Source organism: Eleutherodactylus coqui, chromosome 9, assembly GCF_035609145.1.
Source record: "Eleutherodactylus coqui strain aEleCoq1 chromosome 9, aEleCoq1.hap1, whole genome shotgun sequence".
NCBI classification, from domain to species: domain Eukaryota; kingdom Metazoa; phylum Chordata; class Amphibia; order Anura; family Eleutherodactylidae; genus Eleutherodactylus; species Eleutherodactylus coqui.
Genome location: NC_089845.1, coordinates 154,300,521 through 154,318,835, shown reverse-complemented (window position 1 = coordinate 154,318,835; position 18,315 = coordinate 154,300,521). Strand labels below are relative to the sequence as shown.

The 18,315-nt window shown below is 45.8% G+C and overlaps 1 protein-coding gene across 1 annotated transcript; it reads left to right on the top strand.

The window, feature by feature from the left end:
* The first annotated feature begins 9,527 nt into the window (after positions 1 to 9,527).
* LOC136578572 (secreted Ly-6/uPAR-related protein 1-like) lies at positions 9,528 to 12,858 on the top strand. The gene is made up of 3 exons (XM_066578713.1): positions 9,528 to 9,645; positions 12,304 to 12,423; positions 12,602 to 12,858. Exons 1-3 carry the CDS (start codon positions 9,594 to 9,596, stop codon positions 12,802 to 12,804), a joined length of 375 nt encoding a protein of 124 aa, XP_066434810.1. The 5' UTR covers positions 9,528 to 9,593; the 3' UTR covers positions 12,805 to 12,858.
* Positions 12,859 to 18,315: the final 5,457 nt, after the last annotated feature.

Sequence of the window (18,315 nt, the reverse complement as noted above, 5' to 3'; positions counted from 1 at the left end):
AGTGTTTAGTTTAAAATGTTTGTGTACCTCTTGTAGCATTCCTGGCCTGCCGACCTTTCCCCCCCCCCCCCCAACAGTAATTCAGGGACCATAAAACTTTCACTCCGCTATCAGTGCCTAGACAAAAAAAGTTTGTTTTCTGTTGCAGTATGACTTTTAAGTGCGAACCAATCACATCCATATCTGTACCTTGTCATAAGTATGTATGTTATAAGTGTGTATAAATATCTATGCTTCTTCAGATCCAATCCATAAGCCTGAAGAAGAACCCTGCGTTGGTTCGGAAGCTCGCTATTACATCATGTATTTTTGTTAGCCATTAAAAGGTATTATATCTACAAGATTACGTGGTTTCTCTTGCTGGGAACAATCACATATATATACACACACACATACACACAACGCACGGGTATATCACCTAGCAACATATATCAGGTCATTTTTGTTGCAGTTTGTGCGCCGAAGAAACAGGACGCATGAAAGTTGGTGGAATGTCGTTTTTTTCCATTTCTCTCCACTTAGAATTTTTTTTAAAGTTTTTCATTACATTATATGGTATAATAAATAGTACCATTGAAAGCTACACCTTGTTTCGCAAAAAACAAGCCCTCACACAGCGACGTCAATGGATAAATAAAGGAGTTACGATTTTTTGAAAGGGAGGAGGAAAAAACGAAAATGGAAAAAAGCAAAAAAGCTCAGTCACTAAGGGGTTTTAAGGGGAGGAGGAGCCAAAGTGAAATACTGGTTTTCCTGTAAAGATTTTTTATACATCCACACATATATATATATATATATATATATATATACAGGGAGGACGAGTCTTCTGCATCAATCAGCGCGCAGCACACAATCGCAGCATACACAAGCCTCCTCCTGGAGATCATCCTCTTTGCAGCTACAGGTAAGACCCTCCACCTGCCCGGCAATACTATAATGATGGGGTATGAATTGCAGTAGCACATACATGATAGGATTAGGTAGAGCTGCTCAAACATCATATGGATATGCAAAATTAATATTCCGGCACTCAGAGACAGAATAAAGCTGAGATTCCCATAAGGTGCAGTTATAGAATCAATATAAAGGGGGACTTCCTCCACTTTCCCATTGGCTTACCCCCTTCTTGGATCACTTGTCACCATAAGTGTCAAATGCTCATCTAGGGTGATAAGTGATCCAGGAAGGGGGTCAATTGATCGTAGATTTTCCAACCACTTAAGTGGTGGAAGTCCCCCTTATATTGACTCTATAATCACACCTTATGGGATCTTGACTTCACTCCATCTTTCAGACCAACCAAGCGCACTTCAGTCTTGTCCTTTATTGGCAAACTCCAATCTGGATGCTCCTTGAGATGAGAGATATTTTACTGGATTGCTTGAAAGCTAAGTGAACGCCTTGATGTCATGATGGAGGTTCGGTGTCCTCCCTGCAGCAGGTCAGTAATTCTATCCCTTTAACCCCTTATTACCAAAGCCGGTTTGCACCTTAATGACCAACTAATCTTTCAGTTATTTGCATCATCGCATTCCTAGAGCCATAACTTTTTTATGATTCCACCGGCGGAGCTCCGGGGGGCTTGTTCTTTGCAGGATGAGCTCCAGTCTCTATTTATTCCATTCTCTGGAACATATAACATTTGATAACTCTTTATTCCTTTTTTTTCAGAGGTAAATTAACCCTTTCCAATCCAATTTGTATCTGGGTTTTCCTAAGGGGCTTACTCTTTTTCTGCCGTTATACAACGGCGCTATATGCTGGCTAAAGCCAGTACTGCATGAGGTGACATGTTGGATAGGCTCCGACTGCAGAGGGGCTGGCAATATACAGTAAGAGAACCCCAACGGACGTCTACCAACATCGGAGCTGTACAGCCTTAAAGGAGATGTCTCGAAGAAGCAGTGATTTTTTTTTTTTGCCCAGTCCCCCTAATTAAACATACATTACTAATTACCCCTGTAAATGACTTTCCTAGCTGGTTTGTACTTACCGTTCCAGCGTTTCAGCAACTTATAAAAGTTTCCCCAAGATGGCCGCCGGCTCTTTCCCGTCGCTCGCTGCAGCCCGACGTGCGCGCTCCCGAGACGCTGCCAGCTGTGTCTCCATGGCAACCGGACGCCCTGCAGCCGCCGACCAGTCACCCACCGCCAGGCAGCAGGTAACCGGCGCTAGCCCCCGGCTCCCCAGCGCTACGCTCCCGGCTCCCCAGCGCTAGACCCTCAGCCCAGGTGAAGGCCCCGGAGCCCAGCGCTAGGTTCCGGAGCCCAGCGCTAGGTTCCGGAGCCCAGGTGAAGGCCCCGGAGCCCAGCGCTGGGCTCCGGGGCCTTCACCTGTCAGTGAACATCACCCCCGACCCATCACTTACCCCCCTGGCCCAGCGCTAGTTCCCCCGGCCTAGCGACAGCCCCCCCATCGCAGCGACAGCCCCCCCCGGCCTAGCGACAGCCCCCCCCATCGCAGCGACAGCCCCCCCATCGCAGCGGCAGCCCCCCCGGCCTAGCGACAGCCCCCCCATCGCAGCGGCAGCCCCCCCCCCCGGCCTAGCGACAGCCCCCCCATCGCAGCGACAGCCCCCCCCCGGCCTAGCGACAGCCCCCCCCCCCCCATCGCAGCGACAGCGACGACAGCCCCCCCCGGCCCATCACTTACCTGGACGGCAGGACAGCTGGACGGCTTCTCCGGACAGCTCGGCGGCTCTGCACCTTCCTCTAACAGAGGAAGGTACAGAATGGCCGCTCCAGCGCGCTCCCGAGCAGTGACAGCTCATCTGCGCATGCGCAGAAGAGCTGTAGCGGGGAGCACACTGAAGCGGCTCGTGCTGAAAGGAGAAGACCGGACTGCGCAAGCGCGTCTAAAAAAGCAAGCTGCCAGCGAATTTAGACGGAACCATGGAGACGGGGACGCCAGCAACGGAGCAGGTAAGTGAATAACTTCTGTATGGACAATATTTAATGCACGATGTATATTACAAAGTGCATTAATATGGCCATACGGAAGTGTATACCCCCACTTGGTTTCGCGAGACCACCCCTTTAAATCATAATGTCTTCAGACGTCAGACAGTGGATTGGAAAGGGTTAACAAAATCTGCAATTCAAGGCAGGGTTATTTTTTTCACTGTGCGGTATAAATAATATATTAAATTAACTCTGCGGGTCAGTACGATTCTGTTGGTTCCAAATTAATAAAGTTTTCTTTTTTTGCAACTTTTTCACACTTTAAAAAAATATGTATATATATATTGCCGCATTTGAAATCCCTAGATTTGTTTCCGAAAATTATACATTGGGAGGATTTTGTGTTTGCAGGACCAGTTGTACTTTTTAATGTTACCATCTGGTGATCCGTGTGACTCTTTTCTATTTCATTTTTTGTGAGGCATGATATGCAAAATTTGCTATTTTCTCCCTTGCTTTTATTTTTTATGGTTTGCTCCGTACGGGTTAAATAAGGTTCTAACTTTTGTACATGGGTCATTTGAAATGTGGCAGTACCAATTTTGTGGTGATTTGTGTGTTTTTGTTTTTTTTGTTAGCATCCTAAGGGCTCCTTCACACGGGCATATTTTCATCAGTATTTTGTGAACCAAAACCAGGAGTGGAACGTACAGAGAGAAAGCGGAATGGAAAGATTTGCATTTCCTCCGTATTTTGGACCCACTCCTGGTTTTAGCTCACAAAATACTGATGAAAATATGCCTGTGTGAAGGAGCCCTTAGGGATGGAGAGATGGAGTTTTGACTTTTTTTTTAAATTTTCACTACTTTTTACACTTTTTAAAAACTTTTTACTTTTGTCCCACTAGGGGACTAGGAAACGTTGAAGCAATGCACTACAATACTTCAGCAGTGTAATATATTGGCCGATGAAGCTCAGCCATATAATGACTGATGGGTGATGTAAGTTCTGCCCCTTTTTGTAGCCACCTAATAGTCACTTTCTTACATTTAATTTTTTTCTGCTGTAGGTCCCAACAATCACTATAGTTAAGAGGTGTGCCTCGTTCTTCACTCTGCCTCAGAGACCACCGTAGATGGCAGACCAAGAGGATATCTTCCAGACCCTGGGTGCAATAGCAACTCACGGGATCTCGTGATCACATTATGGGGGTTTGATGGGGAATAGGGGAGCCCCCTCCCTCTGTTAGCTTTTAATATGCCATGGTCGCATTCATCATAACATGTAAAGGGTGAAACAGTAGGGATGGGCAGTTTCACCTGCTGTTAGAGCAGGTGTTAGCTGTCATCAGATGGCAGGGTCCCTGCTGCTACCGGCACGGGAGACCTATGTTGGATTTCTGATACAGGGCCGTAAAATTGCACATACATCAGAATAAGGTCCTTTCAAGGCATATGGGTTGTCGTTAAGGGGTTAAGCTACAAGTTTCGCTATTTTAGGAGTTTAACTATTTAACTGTGATTGTTCCAGCCACTCAGCAGACAGTATCACGTGATAGGATTAGATACATGACTGTGTTTGGCCAGGGGGAGAAGCAGGGCCAGAGCAAATAATCCATCAACTGTTCCCCACAGCACCCTGCGCGGCAAGCCTCCATGCAGAGGGCTAGGTGTTCGAAGGCCTGGAGGCTTTTTATTGAGAGCGCGGATGACTGACGAACAGTGGTGTGCAACCTGTGCCGCACCAAGATCAGCCGGGGAGCCACCACTACCAGCCTCACCACCACCAGCATGCGCAGGCATATGATCGCTAAGCACCCGACGACGTGGAACGAAGGCCATTAGGCCATTCACCGCCTGCGGGTCACACCACTGCCTCTTCCCCTAGTGTCACAACCTGGCAAAGAGATGCTATCCCCCTCCCAGGACGCAGGCACAATCGCCTCCCGGCCTGCACCCACACCCTCACCTCCACAGTCCTCCACTGCCTCCACCAATATGTCCCAGCGCAGCGCTCAGCTGTCGCTAACCCAATCGTTGGAACGAAAGCGGAAATACGCGGCCACCCACCCGCATGCACAATCTTTAAACCTGCATATCGCACAACTACTCAGCCTGGAGATGCTGCCATACAGGCTAGTAGAAACGGAGGCTTTCTGCAACATGATGGCAGCGCCGTTCCCTCGGTGCTCTGTCCCCAGTCGCCATTATTTTTCCCGGTGCGCCGTACCTGTCCCACACCAGCACGTCTCACACAACATAAGCCGTGCCCTCAACAACACGGTTACTGTGAAGGTCCACTTAACCATGGACACATGGACAACTGCTGGCGGGCAGGGACAATACATCTCCCTGACGGCACATTGGTCTGACCCTGGGTCCGCTCACATGTTACCCACACCGAGGATTGCGGGTTCTACCTCGGTGAAGGTTTCACCGGCTTATTATGCCACCTCCTTCAAACACCCCCCTCCTCCTCCACCTCTCAATTACCATCTGTGAGCACGTTGCCAGCAGTCGGTAACTCGAGGCACTGCAGCACAGCGGTGGGGAAGTGTTAGCACGCCATGTTCAAACTACTCAGCTTGGGAGAGAAGAGGCATACCACCCAAGAGCTGTTGCAGGGTTTGACAGAGCAGACTGACCAGTGAGTTTTGCTGCTGAACCTCCAACCAGGCATGGTCGTGTGTGATAATGGGCGTAACCTGGTGGCGGCTCTGCAGCTTGGCAGATTAACAAATGTGCCATGCCTGGCCCATGTGTTCAATCTGGTGGTTCAGCGCTTTCAAAAAAACTCCCCCCATTGTCTGACCTGCTCAGTAAGGTGCGTTGGGTGTGCGCCCATTTCAGGAAGTCCACCACAAATGCTGCTACCCTCAGGACACTGCAACATCGCTTCCAGCTGCCAGTGCTATCACCCACAATTTCAAAGAGGGTCGCTGCCAGGCCCTGCCAACCCTCTGCAGTGTGTGTCTCTGGTTCCTCCTCATCCAAGACGCACTTATAAATAGACATGAGGGTGGTGTGGCTATCAAGCAAGCATGTGGCATGAGGGCAGCTGAAGGCTGCGCAGGGCAAAATTTTAAATACGCTGTGGACGCAGGGTCGTGCGGGGGGTTGGACAGCAATGCTAGCATGTAACCCAGGAGAAGAGGCAGATGTGTCACCTACAGGCTTTGATTGGCCTTGGTTGCACCTAGGGTGGTGCTTAGCTAAGATGTGCCAGCACATGTGCCTTGCTGATTATGGTCTGTCCCAAATAAATTGTTAGGGGGGTGACACCGGGCTCTTGCCCACAATTTGACTTAATAGTGAGACCTGGGAGCCTGAGATGCAGCCATGCATGCTGCCCCTGCCCTTCCATATCCGTTTCTGTGGTGTTTCCATGACTTTCTGAGGTTTTCAGATAATTCACACACCCTCCCTTATGGGGAGCATCGGTCCCATACAAAAATGCTCGAGTCACCCATTAACTTCAATGGGGTTCGTTACTCTAAACAAGCTCTCGAGCATTACAAAAAGTTTGACTCAAGCAACGAGCACCCGAGCATTTTGGTGCTCAGTCATCTCTAAAGATGACCATTAACTTTGCTGTATAATGAGGTTATATTGAAAGACTGAGTGAGACACTTACTGGACTCTTGTGTTATTCTCCCAGCTGAAATCAGCACTTTTAGGGATGGGATAAATTTGGGTGCTAAACTCTGTTGCGAGGTGTGAAGTATGGTGCAGACTCTCTTGACGGTAAACTAACTCCTGAATGTGCATGGACTTCTTAAACTCAAAATTGTGTTGCCTGGCATCCTTCTGGCTTACACAAGGGTCTTTCCTGCCTCAGGTGTCTCTTGGCAGGGTTGAAATAGACTGATCACTTCTCTTCACCAACTCCTCACTTCCCTTCCCCAGCGTACTGCATCTCCCCCCACCACCACCACTTTCTCTATCAATCACAGGAGCTCTTACAGTTTGCACTCTGAGTCACATGGCCAGTTTCCCCCAGTCACATAAATTCTACCATAAGGTGAGGCTGACCAATCCAAAAATTAGCGGGAGACAGCCAATCACCAGGAACACTCTTGCTAGGTAGATTTTATTTAACCCTATTGCCAGGAAGAATAGGGTTTATCTAAAGGGTGCCTCCCATGTCCCCATAAGGACTCCTAGTGAGGTCCCAAGGATCTGTTAACCTTAAGACTGCCCTGTAGGACCCTGTGGGTCACTGCGCTGGTGCAGTGGAATCTCCAGCAACCAGGCCCTTTCTGGCACCTCACCCAGCATGGAGAATCACCTCTTTGGTTGCCTGTGACTTTGACTCTTGTGGCATAAATTTGCCCTTCCAGTGGTCAATCTGCCCCATTATATAAGGGTACCAGGCTTATTCTCTATTACTCTTAGATTATTACATAATTAGAAAAATGCTGCAAAGGAAAAAATTTCATTTAGTGTATTGAACATAAATCAATTTTTATACCAATCGATGATTATGAGAGGTCATGACTAGAAGGTTTCTGCTGCGAACACCAGATCCCTCAAAAAAGGGTTAAAGTGCAAATACCAGGGAGCTTTTGGAACTGCTCTCAGGAGAAGCCCAAAGTCAAATCAATCAGCAACATATCGGACCGGGACGGAGATTATCACATCTATATACAAAATTGAATGTATGTCTGTCTGTTTGTTTGTTTGTTTGTCCTTTATGCGCTACTACACCATTCATCCGATCGCCATGAAACTTTGGGAAGTTGTTGAGTACACTCCTGGGAAGATTATAGGCATAGTACAAATATTCTACGATAAATGGCGAGCGTGCGTGTGTCGTCGACAGTTACGCCCCCCCCCCCCCACGTAGATCGTTCGATTTCCATCATTGCCACTAATTCTCTCACTTCCCGATGTCGTAGAAACATGAAATTTGGCACGAGCATTGATTATGTCATAAATAGGAAAAGCTAATGGGTCCCAACTTGATTATTCAATTCTAAGCGCCAAAGAATTAGCGTCCAAATTTTACGTACGGAATCTAATTTTCTCGCTTCCCAAGGTCATAGAAACTTGAAATTTGGCACGAGCATTGATTATATCATAAATAGGAAAAGTTAATGGGTCCCAACTCGATTATTCAATTCTAAGCGCCAAAGAATTAGCGTCCAAATTTTACGTACGGAATGTAATTTTCTCACTTTCCGGTGTCATAGAAATGTGAAATTTGGCACGAGCATTGGTTATGTCATAAATAGGAAAAGTTAATGGGTCCCAACTCGATTATTCAATTCTATACGCAAAAGAGTTAGCGTCCAAATTTTGCGTACTGAATGTAATTTTCTCACATAGAAACTTGAAATTTGGCACGAGAATTGAATATGTCATAAATAGGAAAAGCTAATCGGTCCCAACTCGATTATTCAATTCTATGCGCAAAAGACTTAGCGTCCAAATTTTACGTACGGAATCTAATTTTCTCGCTTTGCAATGTCATAGAAACTTGAAATTTGGCACGAGCATTGATTATGTTATAAATAGGAAAAGTTAATGGGAAGTTGTTGAGTACACTCCTGGGAAGATTACTGGCATAGTACAACTATCCTACGATAGGTGGGGTGCGTGCGAGCGTCGTCGACAGTTATGCCCCCCCCCCCAGACAAAGATCGTTTGATTTCCATCTCAAACACAAAAGCAAAAGGCATTACGAGCAAAGGGATGAGTGTTCAACTACAAAATGATGCATCCGCCGAACGTTTCGCAAGACAATTCCTGGATATTGAGAATGCTGAGGTAAAATAAAAGCTGCACTGTGATTGGTTGCTATATATTATACCGCTGAGGTAACATGAAAGCTGCGCTGTGATTCGTTGCTATTTTTTACATTGCTGAGGCAGAATAAAAGTTGCACTGTGATTGGTTGTTATTTCTCTTACTGCTGACGTAACATGAAAGCTGCGCTGTGATTGGGTGTTATATATTATAAAGCTGAGGTAACATGAAAGCTGCGCTGTGATTGGTTGTTATATATTATACCACTGAGGTAACCTAAAAAAGCTGCGCTGTGATTGGTTGTTATATAGATATATAAAAACGAATGTATGTCTGTCTGTCTTCGCAGCAACGCGCGACGGGTAAGCTAGTTCATTAATAAAACACATTTCATTCAAACAATTTCTACCTGCACGGAGTTACCAGCCAATAGGAACTTCTTTCTTTAAGGGGGTCGGATGCCAATTTTCCTAAAGTAGAAAACTATTGGTGGCAGTGGGCTTCCTGAATGTCAGTTTGGATACAAAAAACAGGATTAATGAAATAGTTAAATTCATTAATTGAATCTCTTTTTCTTGTAGTTCATAAGTGATTTTTATTCCAATCACATTAGTGCTTCAAACTGTGACAAAATCTGATATAAAGTCCTCTCATCATCCATAACAATACAAACATCATCAATATACCTCCCACAAAACAGAATGCGACTGGTGGAAAACTCAAGGTCCTCAGAAAAGAACAACACCGGCTTTCTGACAGTATGACAAAAATAGTTTAGCAGAAGTGAATCCAAACGTCGTGCCCATAACGGTGCCTTTCACATCTTTATTAAGGGGAGGAGGGGGGGGGGGCAGAGGGAACTACTGGTTTCCTGTAAACATTTTTTATACATCCATATATATACAGTGAGGACGAGCCCCCTGGATCACACAGTGCACAGCACACAATGGCAGGGTACACAAGCCTCCTCCTGGTGATCGCCCTCTGTGCAGCGACAGGTAAGACCCTCCACCTGCCCGACAATACTAGAATGATGGGGTATGAATTGCTATATGCACCTCTGTCTGATTGATTAAGCAGCTCAGCAGACATTATCACACATGATAGGGTTAAGTACAGCGGCTCAAACATCATATGGTTATGCAAAATTAATAATCCGGCACTCAGAGATAGAATGAAGCTGGGATCCCCATAAGGTGCAGTTATAGAATCACTATAAAGGAGGACTCCCTCCACTTTCCCATTGGCTTACCCCCTTCTTGGATTACTTGTCATCGTAAGCATCAAATGGTCATCCATGTATGAAGATAGGACCCTGGAGGGTGATAAGTGATCCAGGAAGAGGGTAAGTTAATGGGAAATCTACTAACTCGTAAAGTGGTGGAAGTCCCCCTCATATTGTCTCTATAACCGCACCTTACGGGATCTTCACATCCAAGCGCACTTCAGTCTTGGGTCTTTACTGGAGATCTCCAATCTGGATGCTCCTTGAGATGAGAGATATTTTACTGGATTGCTTGAAATCTAAGCGAACGCCTTGGTGTCATGATGGAGGTTCGGTGTCCTCCCTGCAGCAGGTCAGTAATTCTATCCCTTTAACCCCTTATTACCAAAGCTAGGTTGCGCCTTAATGCTCAAGTAATTCTTCAATTCATTTCATCATCGCATTCCAAGAGCTACAACTTTTAAACTCTTCCATGAACATAGCTGTATGGGGGCTCGTTGTTTGTGGGACGGGTTGTATTTTTTAATGGTACCATTTTTGGATCCACATAACGTATTGTATAATGTTTATTCATTTATTTTCATGGGGAGAAAAAAAAAAGAAATGCCCCCATTGTATTTTGGATTCCATTTTTACAGTGTTCAGCATGCGGAATAAATAACATATTACCATTATTCTCCGGGTTGGCACGATTCCGGTGATACCAAGTTTATTCAGTTATTTACGTTTTGCTGTTTTTGTATAAGAAAACATTTTTTTTTCACGATTTGTTTTGTGTCGCCGCGGTCCAAGAGCCATAACATTTGTATTCCTCCACCGGCGGAGCTCCGGGGGGCTTGTTCTTTGCAGGATGAGCTCCAGTCCTTATTCCATTCTCTGGAACATATAATATTTGATAACTTTTTATTCCTTTTTTTCTATAGGTAAATTAACAAAATCTGCTACTCAAGGCACGGTTACTGTTTTTTAGGGTGAAGTCACACGAATGTATATCGGCTCAGTTTTTACGCCGAGCCGATATACGTTGTCCTCGTGTGCAGGGGGGGGGGAGGGGGATGGAAGAGCCAGGAGCAGGAACTGAGCTCCCGGCCCCCTCTCCGCCTCCTCTCCGCCCCTCTGCACTATTTGTAATGGGAAGAGGCGGGGCGGGGGCGGGGCTAAGTTTCGAGAATTAGCCCCGCCCCTGTCCCACCTCTCCCCATTGCAAATAGTGCAGAGGGGTGGAGAGGAGGCAGAGAGGGGGGCGGGAGCTCAGTTCCTGCACTTGGCTCTTCCATCCCCCTCCCCCCCCCTGCACACGAGGACAACGTATATCGGCTCGGCGTGAAAACCGAGCCGATATACGTTCGTGTGACTTCACCCTTACTGTGCGGTATAAATCTGTTAACTTAATTCTCTTGGTCATTATGATGATGTTGATTCCGAATATATATAGTTCTCTTATTTTCAACTTTTTCACACTTGAAAAATTAAAAAAATTCTATTGCCGCATTTGAAGACGCTTATTTTGTTTTCCGAACATTGCACTTTGTGAGGGTTCTTTTTGCAGGACGTGTTGTTCTTTTTAATGTTACCATTTGGTGATCCATGTGACTTTTTTTGATCGCTTTCCATTACATTTTTTATTAGGTAAATTATTTAAATGTTGCTATTTTCACCTTGTTTTAATGCACTGACCGGGCAGGTGATGGCTGTCGGATTAATGATGCAGGGCCCTAAAATGTATCAGAATAAGGCCCCTTAACGACCATCATAAAAAGACATATGGGTGGTTGTTAAGGGGTTAAGCTACAATTATCGCTATTTTGGAAGTTTAACTGTTTAAAGGGGTTGTCCCGCGGCAGCAAGTGGGTCTATACACTTCTGTATGGCCATAATAATGCACTTTGTAATATACATTGTGCATTAATTATGAGCCATACAGAAGTTATAAAAAGTTTTTTACTTACCTGCTCCGTTGCTAGCGTCCTCGTCTCCATGGTGCCGACTAATTTTTGGCCTCCGATGGCCAAATTAGCCGCGCTTGCGCAGTCCGGGTCTTCAGCAGTCTTCTATGGAGCCGCTCGTGCCAGAGAGCGGCTCCGTGTAGCTCCGCCCCGTCACGTGCCGATTCCAGCCAATCAGGAGGCTGGAATCGGCAGTGGACCGCACAGAAGAGCTGCGGTCCACGAAGACAGAGGATCCCGGCGGCCATCTTCAGCAGGTGAGTATGAAGACGCCGGACCGCCGGGATTCAGGTAAGCGCTGTGCGGGTGGTTTTTTTAACCCCTGCATCGGGGTTGTCTCGCGCCGAACGGGGGGGGGGGGTTAAAAAAAAAAAAACCCGTTTCGGCGCGGGACATCTCCTTTAATCTGTGATTGCTCCAGCCGCTCAGCAGACAGTATCACATGATAGGATTAGATACATGACTGTTTAATCTTCTGCCCGCAGCTCACTCTCTGAAATGCTACACCTGTACTCAACAACCGACCAACGCCAACTGCCTGACAGCGACAGACTGTAAAAGTGATGAAACGTATTGTCAGACTATGGTGGTCACAGCACCAGCCCGTGAGTTCATCATCTCGGTTTTCTGATCTTGAAGCTCCAGTCCCCTCTGAAATAGTGATTGCACATATGTGATCCTATCATGTAACCCATGTAATGACTGGGGGGCGGTCTAAGCTCCGCCCCTTTTTTGTAGCAAAGTAATAGTCACATGCTCACATTTCATTTTTTTATGCTGTAGGTGGGAAAACGGCTATCATTAAGATGTGCACCTCGTCCTGCGCTCCGTATAGTGGCAGCAATAACTTAGGCTCCGGCTCAGTCTCCTGCTGCACCACTGATCTGTGCAACTACAGCGGCGGTGCCAGCATCAGGTCCAGCTGTGCCGCCATCATCCTGGCGCTGGGATCCGTCCTGATCATTGTGAAGAGCTCGGTGCTGTAACCTCAGAGATGTGACACCAGCGCAGAACGTAGAAATAAAGAGACCGTAACTTCACTGATGGGTCAGTCATTATTGTAAGACATCTGCTTGCTGTCAGTGAATGGGAATTTTCTTGCTTGCATCTGGAGGCTAAAAATCTGCTGTGATTGAATACTTCTCACAAATTGTATTCCGTGCAGAAACCAGTGTTAATTATGTAGCAGAAGCAGGAAAAGATGCCTTGAAGTTAAAAAAAAGCATGTGCCGCTTTACAGCTTTAGCGCATCATATTCCAACATAGTTAGGTTTAAGACTGATGAAAAAGCTCTGATCTTTGGGAATTTCTTTAAAGGCAGCATAAATCTGTATACAACAAGCTGAATGTTTTTATTTCACCTCGCTGTATTTCGGATACACCTTTTTAAATCTTTTCACGTATATGCAGAAGCTTATCCCCAGGACTCACGTAGCCCTTCATTGTTTGCACTCTTACATGCAGCAGTGTAATGAAATTTGTCAGTCTTAGCCATCAACTGCTGCGATGTAATAATACGACGGTTTATGGAAATGATTACCTGGAACTCTTTTATTATAAAACTATAATTGAATAGGACTCGTTGCTTTCCATGAGTTTGTTCACAGGAGCGCAATTGTTCATGCAATGTGCAATCGTGTGAAAAAATACGTGACATGACCGATCTTGAAATTAATGGGCGCGTATAAATGTACATGATATACGCAGAAAACCAGTGTATTCGCTGCGCATATACTCACAATCAATGAACACGCCAGAGCAGGTGAAACACGTGGACGTAAGCACATTTCGTTCTTGCAAACATGCCGTGTGAACAGGCCCTTAGAGACTTACATGAGCAAAAACTGAAAAGAGCATAAAATGTAGCAAGAAAACCTAACAAAGCAGCATAACAGAAAATAACATCGGCAAAGAAAAAGAAGGCAGAAGAAGAGAACGGACCCAACGGTAGCCAGGGGCTTCAAATCATTCTGGAAGGTAGCAAGGTATGCCCATAGGAGGTAAGGGGGTGCTCACAGTTCTCACATTTGCACATGAAGATGTTTCGGTCTCTTGTAATTCCACAAACCACAGTCTCTCAGTCTCTCTTTTTCTGCAAAGACAAACTCCTTGACTTCAGCAGAGAACAGCCTCTAGATCTCTCTCATTATAGACAAACTTTCTAAAGGGATTTTCTGCCCTTTTTCCGATTCCTCATCTAGCCTCTGGATAGGTCACCAGCAGTTGATGTACGAGGGTCCACCACTAGGGATCCCTGTCCATCAGTTGATTGACCAGCCTGCTATCCAGGACAGTGGACCGGGCATTGTCATCAGTGGACAGGAGAGGAAATAGGAATGCCTGCTTCACTCCCTTTGTAATCAATGGGACCGCCGCACTACTCTTACACTTCCTGTTCCTGTTCATAGAGCGGCGCGGTGTTCCCACTTCCTCTCCTGTCTGGTGATGATCTCCATCAACTTCTGATGACATTCCCAGAGGACAGGTCATCGCTTGAAAAAAGGATAGAAGAGTCCTTTAATTGAGCACATCACACCGTCTCTGTGTATTCTCTCTTATCAGAGACAGACTCACAAGTCAGGCTTCCGGCCCATTAAATCTTGCAAATCAGCCAAAACATCCTGCAGACCACAGTCTTTCCAATTCCGCTTCTGGTTGTTATAACTGTATCATGACAAACCTTGTGTGCCATTTATAGCCACAACAAGCTGCACCTCCACCATATGTGACAACTTGGGGGATGACAGTTCATGGGATCGCCAACCCCGGGGTCAGACAGTTGGATTATACTAGAATTCACTCCAAACCACCCAGTTAAAACTGGCAGCAGGGGATTTTATTGTACTTCATAGTAATGTATAAGCCAAAGTAAATCCTAGGCTGCCTGACTACTAGCTAAACATTAAAAATTGCCTCCCTATAGGGGTGCAGGCCAGGGGCGTACACAGAAATCCTGAGGCTCCATAGCAAAACTTAAAATGTATAAAAATGCTGCAAAGGAAAAACTTTCATTTAGTGCATTTTCAGTGACCGAAGCACTGAGGAGATGGTGGGGTAGCTGAAAGGGATATCATGCTGGCACTACCATCTCCTCCCCTAAGGGACACATGCAACCCTTTGGCAGGCAGTATATGTCACGGGTGACACCACCATTCCATCCGCTGCAGTGATGATGCAACAAATAGTCCACACATACAGGGCTGTACTTTACATAGACTGAACTGGGAATGGTTGGTGAAGTCCTTCTTTACTGTAACATCCAACATGGGTAACACACAACAGTTCCTACAATTGAGGATTGGCTTTGGAACAACTGGTGCTTGTGAGAAAGCAGGGAGGTAACTCTGGGCATTTTGATAATACAGTCCTCGTTATCTGTAGCATCACTGTCCCGGATGACTTCTCTTCTTCTCACTCTCTCTACCGGCCAACACTCATTGTTAGTTGTGCATTAGGGCACACGCTCAATCCTTCCATGATGACTGACAACTTTTAGACCAACTGGGGGTAAAATAGGGTATTCTTCATTTCCAGTTAGAAGGGATACCTCTCCGCTGCCTCCATCTCCACATGGAGACATGCAGGCTTACTCAGACACGGTCTAGAGCAGTGGTGGCGAACCTTTTAGAGACTGAGTGCCCAAACTGCAACCCAAAACCCACTTATTTATTGCAAAGTGCCAACAGGTCAGGGGCGGGGCTTATCACGACATACGATTTTACCCCGTCGTTCTAAAAAAGGACAGGGACGGTTCAAAATAGACCGGGTGCAGATTGTGACTGCTTTTTGGATGCGGAAATACTGCAGAATGTCCTCAGCGGAAATGTCTGTGGAAAATTCTGCAGTATTTCCGCATCCAAAAAGCAGTCACAATCTGCACCCTGTCTGTTTTGAAGCAGCCCTGCCTATTTCCGCCACATGTAAACATACCGCAGCGGTACCAGTGACACCCCCACAGCGCCCCTCCCTCCCCGCGTACTAGTGGCACCCCACAGCGCCCCCCTGCGTACTAGTGACACCCCACAGCGCCCCCCTGCGTACTAGTGACACCCCACAGCGCCCCCCCACGTACTAGTGACACCCCCCAGCGCCCCCCCCCCCCGTGTACTTGTGACACCCCACAGCGGCCCCCTGTGTATTGTGACACAACTCCACCCCCCTGCATACTAGTGACACCCCCCCACCCCCACCCCCTGCGTACCAGTGACACCCCCCAGCGCCCCCCCGCGTACCAGCGTCCCCCCCCCCCCCCCCCGCATAGCAGCGACACCCCCCAGCGGCTCACCACGTACCAGCAACACCCCCCCCCAGCGGTTCACCGCATACCAGCGACACCCCCCCAGCAGCTCCCCGTGTACCAGTGATACATTTCATTCAAACAATTTCTGTCTACATGGAGTTAGCAGCCATATGAATTACTTTCTTTAAGGTGATTGGATGCCAATTCTCCTAATTTAGAAAACTATTGGTTGAGGGAGCTTCCTAAATTTAAGTTTGGAAATGAAAACCAGGGTTAATGAAATAGTTAAATCCATAAAGTGACTCTCTTTTTTTTTAAGCACATAATTGAATTTCATTCCAACCATATCAGTGCTTCAAACTGTGACAAAATCTGCACATAACGTCCTCTCATCATCCATAAAAAGAAAAACATCATCAATATACCTCCCACAAAACAGAATGGGACTAGTGGAAAACTCAAGAACTTCAAGAAGAAACATAGGCTTCTCAGCTTGCAAAAATATATTAGCAGAAGTGAAAGCAAAAGAATTGCTGTTGAGGATTCAGAGGTCATTGTACACATTGGTACCAATGACAAAGTTAGAAGTAGGTTGTAGGTCTTTAAAAATTATTTCAGTGAACTAGGATGTAAGGTTAGGGCAAGGACCTCCAAAGTAGCATTTTCTGAAATACTACCTGTACCACGTGCTGCAGCGGGGAGGCAAAGAGAGATTAGGGAGGTAAACAAGTGGCTCAAGAGTTAGTCTGGGAAGCGGGGGTTGGGTTCCCGGAGAACTGGTCTGACTTCGCTGTTGGCTACAGGTTTCACCGTAGTGATGAGCTGCATCTCAATGGGGAGGGTGCAGCTGTGCTGAAGGAGAAGATAGCTAGAAGGTTGGAAGAGTGTTTAAACTAGGGATTAGGGGGAGGGCAGCCAAAGAGATGATAGAGGGGAAGGCGGTATAGGCAGTGACCTGGGACTAAGAAATGAAAATGGGGGTGGGAGGTTTAATACAATTAGAACTGAATAAATGGTTAGTAGGGATACACTTACAATTTAACATAATTAAAAACTTCTAAACTGTATGGTAACTAATACTACAAGTTTGACCAAAAAGGGGACTAATGCTAGAAGTCTGACCAATAAAGTAAACAAACTGGGAGTATTAATGTCTGAGGAAAACTATGGCATAGCAGGAATAACTGAGACCTGGTTGGAGAAAAGCTGTGAGTGGGCGGTGAACTTACAGGCTTACATTCTGTTCAGAAGGGATCATGAAAAACAAAAAGGGGGAGGAGTTTGTCTTTATGTAAAATCTGCCAAGACTACAGGAAGATATTTGTGAGGGAGATGAACATGTGGAGTATCTATGGAAAGAAATACATGGAGGGAAAAAACAAATATAACAGAAGGCACTTAAAATCTATTACTGAGGAAAATAGATGAAGCATCAAATCACAAAGAGGTAATTCATAAGGGGAACTTTAACTCTCCGGATATAAACTGAGAAGCTAAAACCTGTGAATCTCATAAAGGTAACAAGTTTCTGCCAATAACTAAAGATAAACCTTTTAAGGCTCCCACACGCTTGCGTTTTTTTAACGCTTGCGTTTTTTTAACGCGAATGTCAGTGGGACTTTCTAATGTTAAAAATTATCGCAAGTTTGTTCTTTGCGATTTTTGTGTGATGCGTTTTTAACATTAGAAAGTTCCATAGACATTTGCATTAAAAAAAACGCAGCGTTAAAAAACACATCTTCTACAGGACTTAACTAGGGGGATGGCCATTTTGGACTTAATATTAACTAACAGACCTGACAGAATAACAGGGGTGCAGGTTGGGGAACACCTGGGAAATAGTGACTATAATATAATAAATTTCAACTTGTCTTTCAAGAGAGAGTTTTATAGGGAAGCTACAAAAATACTAACAGTTTTGAGCACCGGTACTCAAGAAGAACATATCAGAGCTTGAGTGGATACAAAGGCGGGCAACTTAGTTAATAATTGGAATATGCGAACTACAATACCCAGAAAGGTTATCACAATTGGGGTAATTTACTTTAGAAAAAAAGACAGCCGAGGGGCAACCTAATAACTATGTATAACTATAGCAGGGTATAATACAGAGATCTCTCTCATCATCTATTTATACCCAGGACTGTGACTGTAACAAGGGGGCATCCTCTGCGCCTATTGGAAAGATGGGTTTTACACCAACACAGAAGGGGGTTCTTTACTGTAAGAGCAGTGAGACTGTGGAACTCTCTGCTTG

What these genes read in the sequence shown, in the direction of transcription:
- LOC136578572 (XM_066578713.1), top strand. Translation starts at nt 9,594, where the DNA reads ATGGCAGGGTACACAAGCCTCCTCCTGGTGATCGCCCTCTGTGCAGCG. An exon ending in CGCCCTCTGTGCAGCGACAG is followed by an intron (nt 9,646 to 12,303) that starts GTAAGACCCTCC and finishes TTCTGCCCGCAG; the next exon opens with CTCACTCTCTGAAATGCTAC. An exon ending in GGTGGTCACAGCACCAGCCC is followed by an intron (nt 12,424 to 12,601) that starts GTGAGTTCATCA and finishes TTTATGCTGTAG; the next exon opens with GTGGGAAAACGGCTATCATT.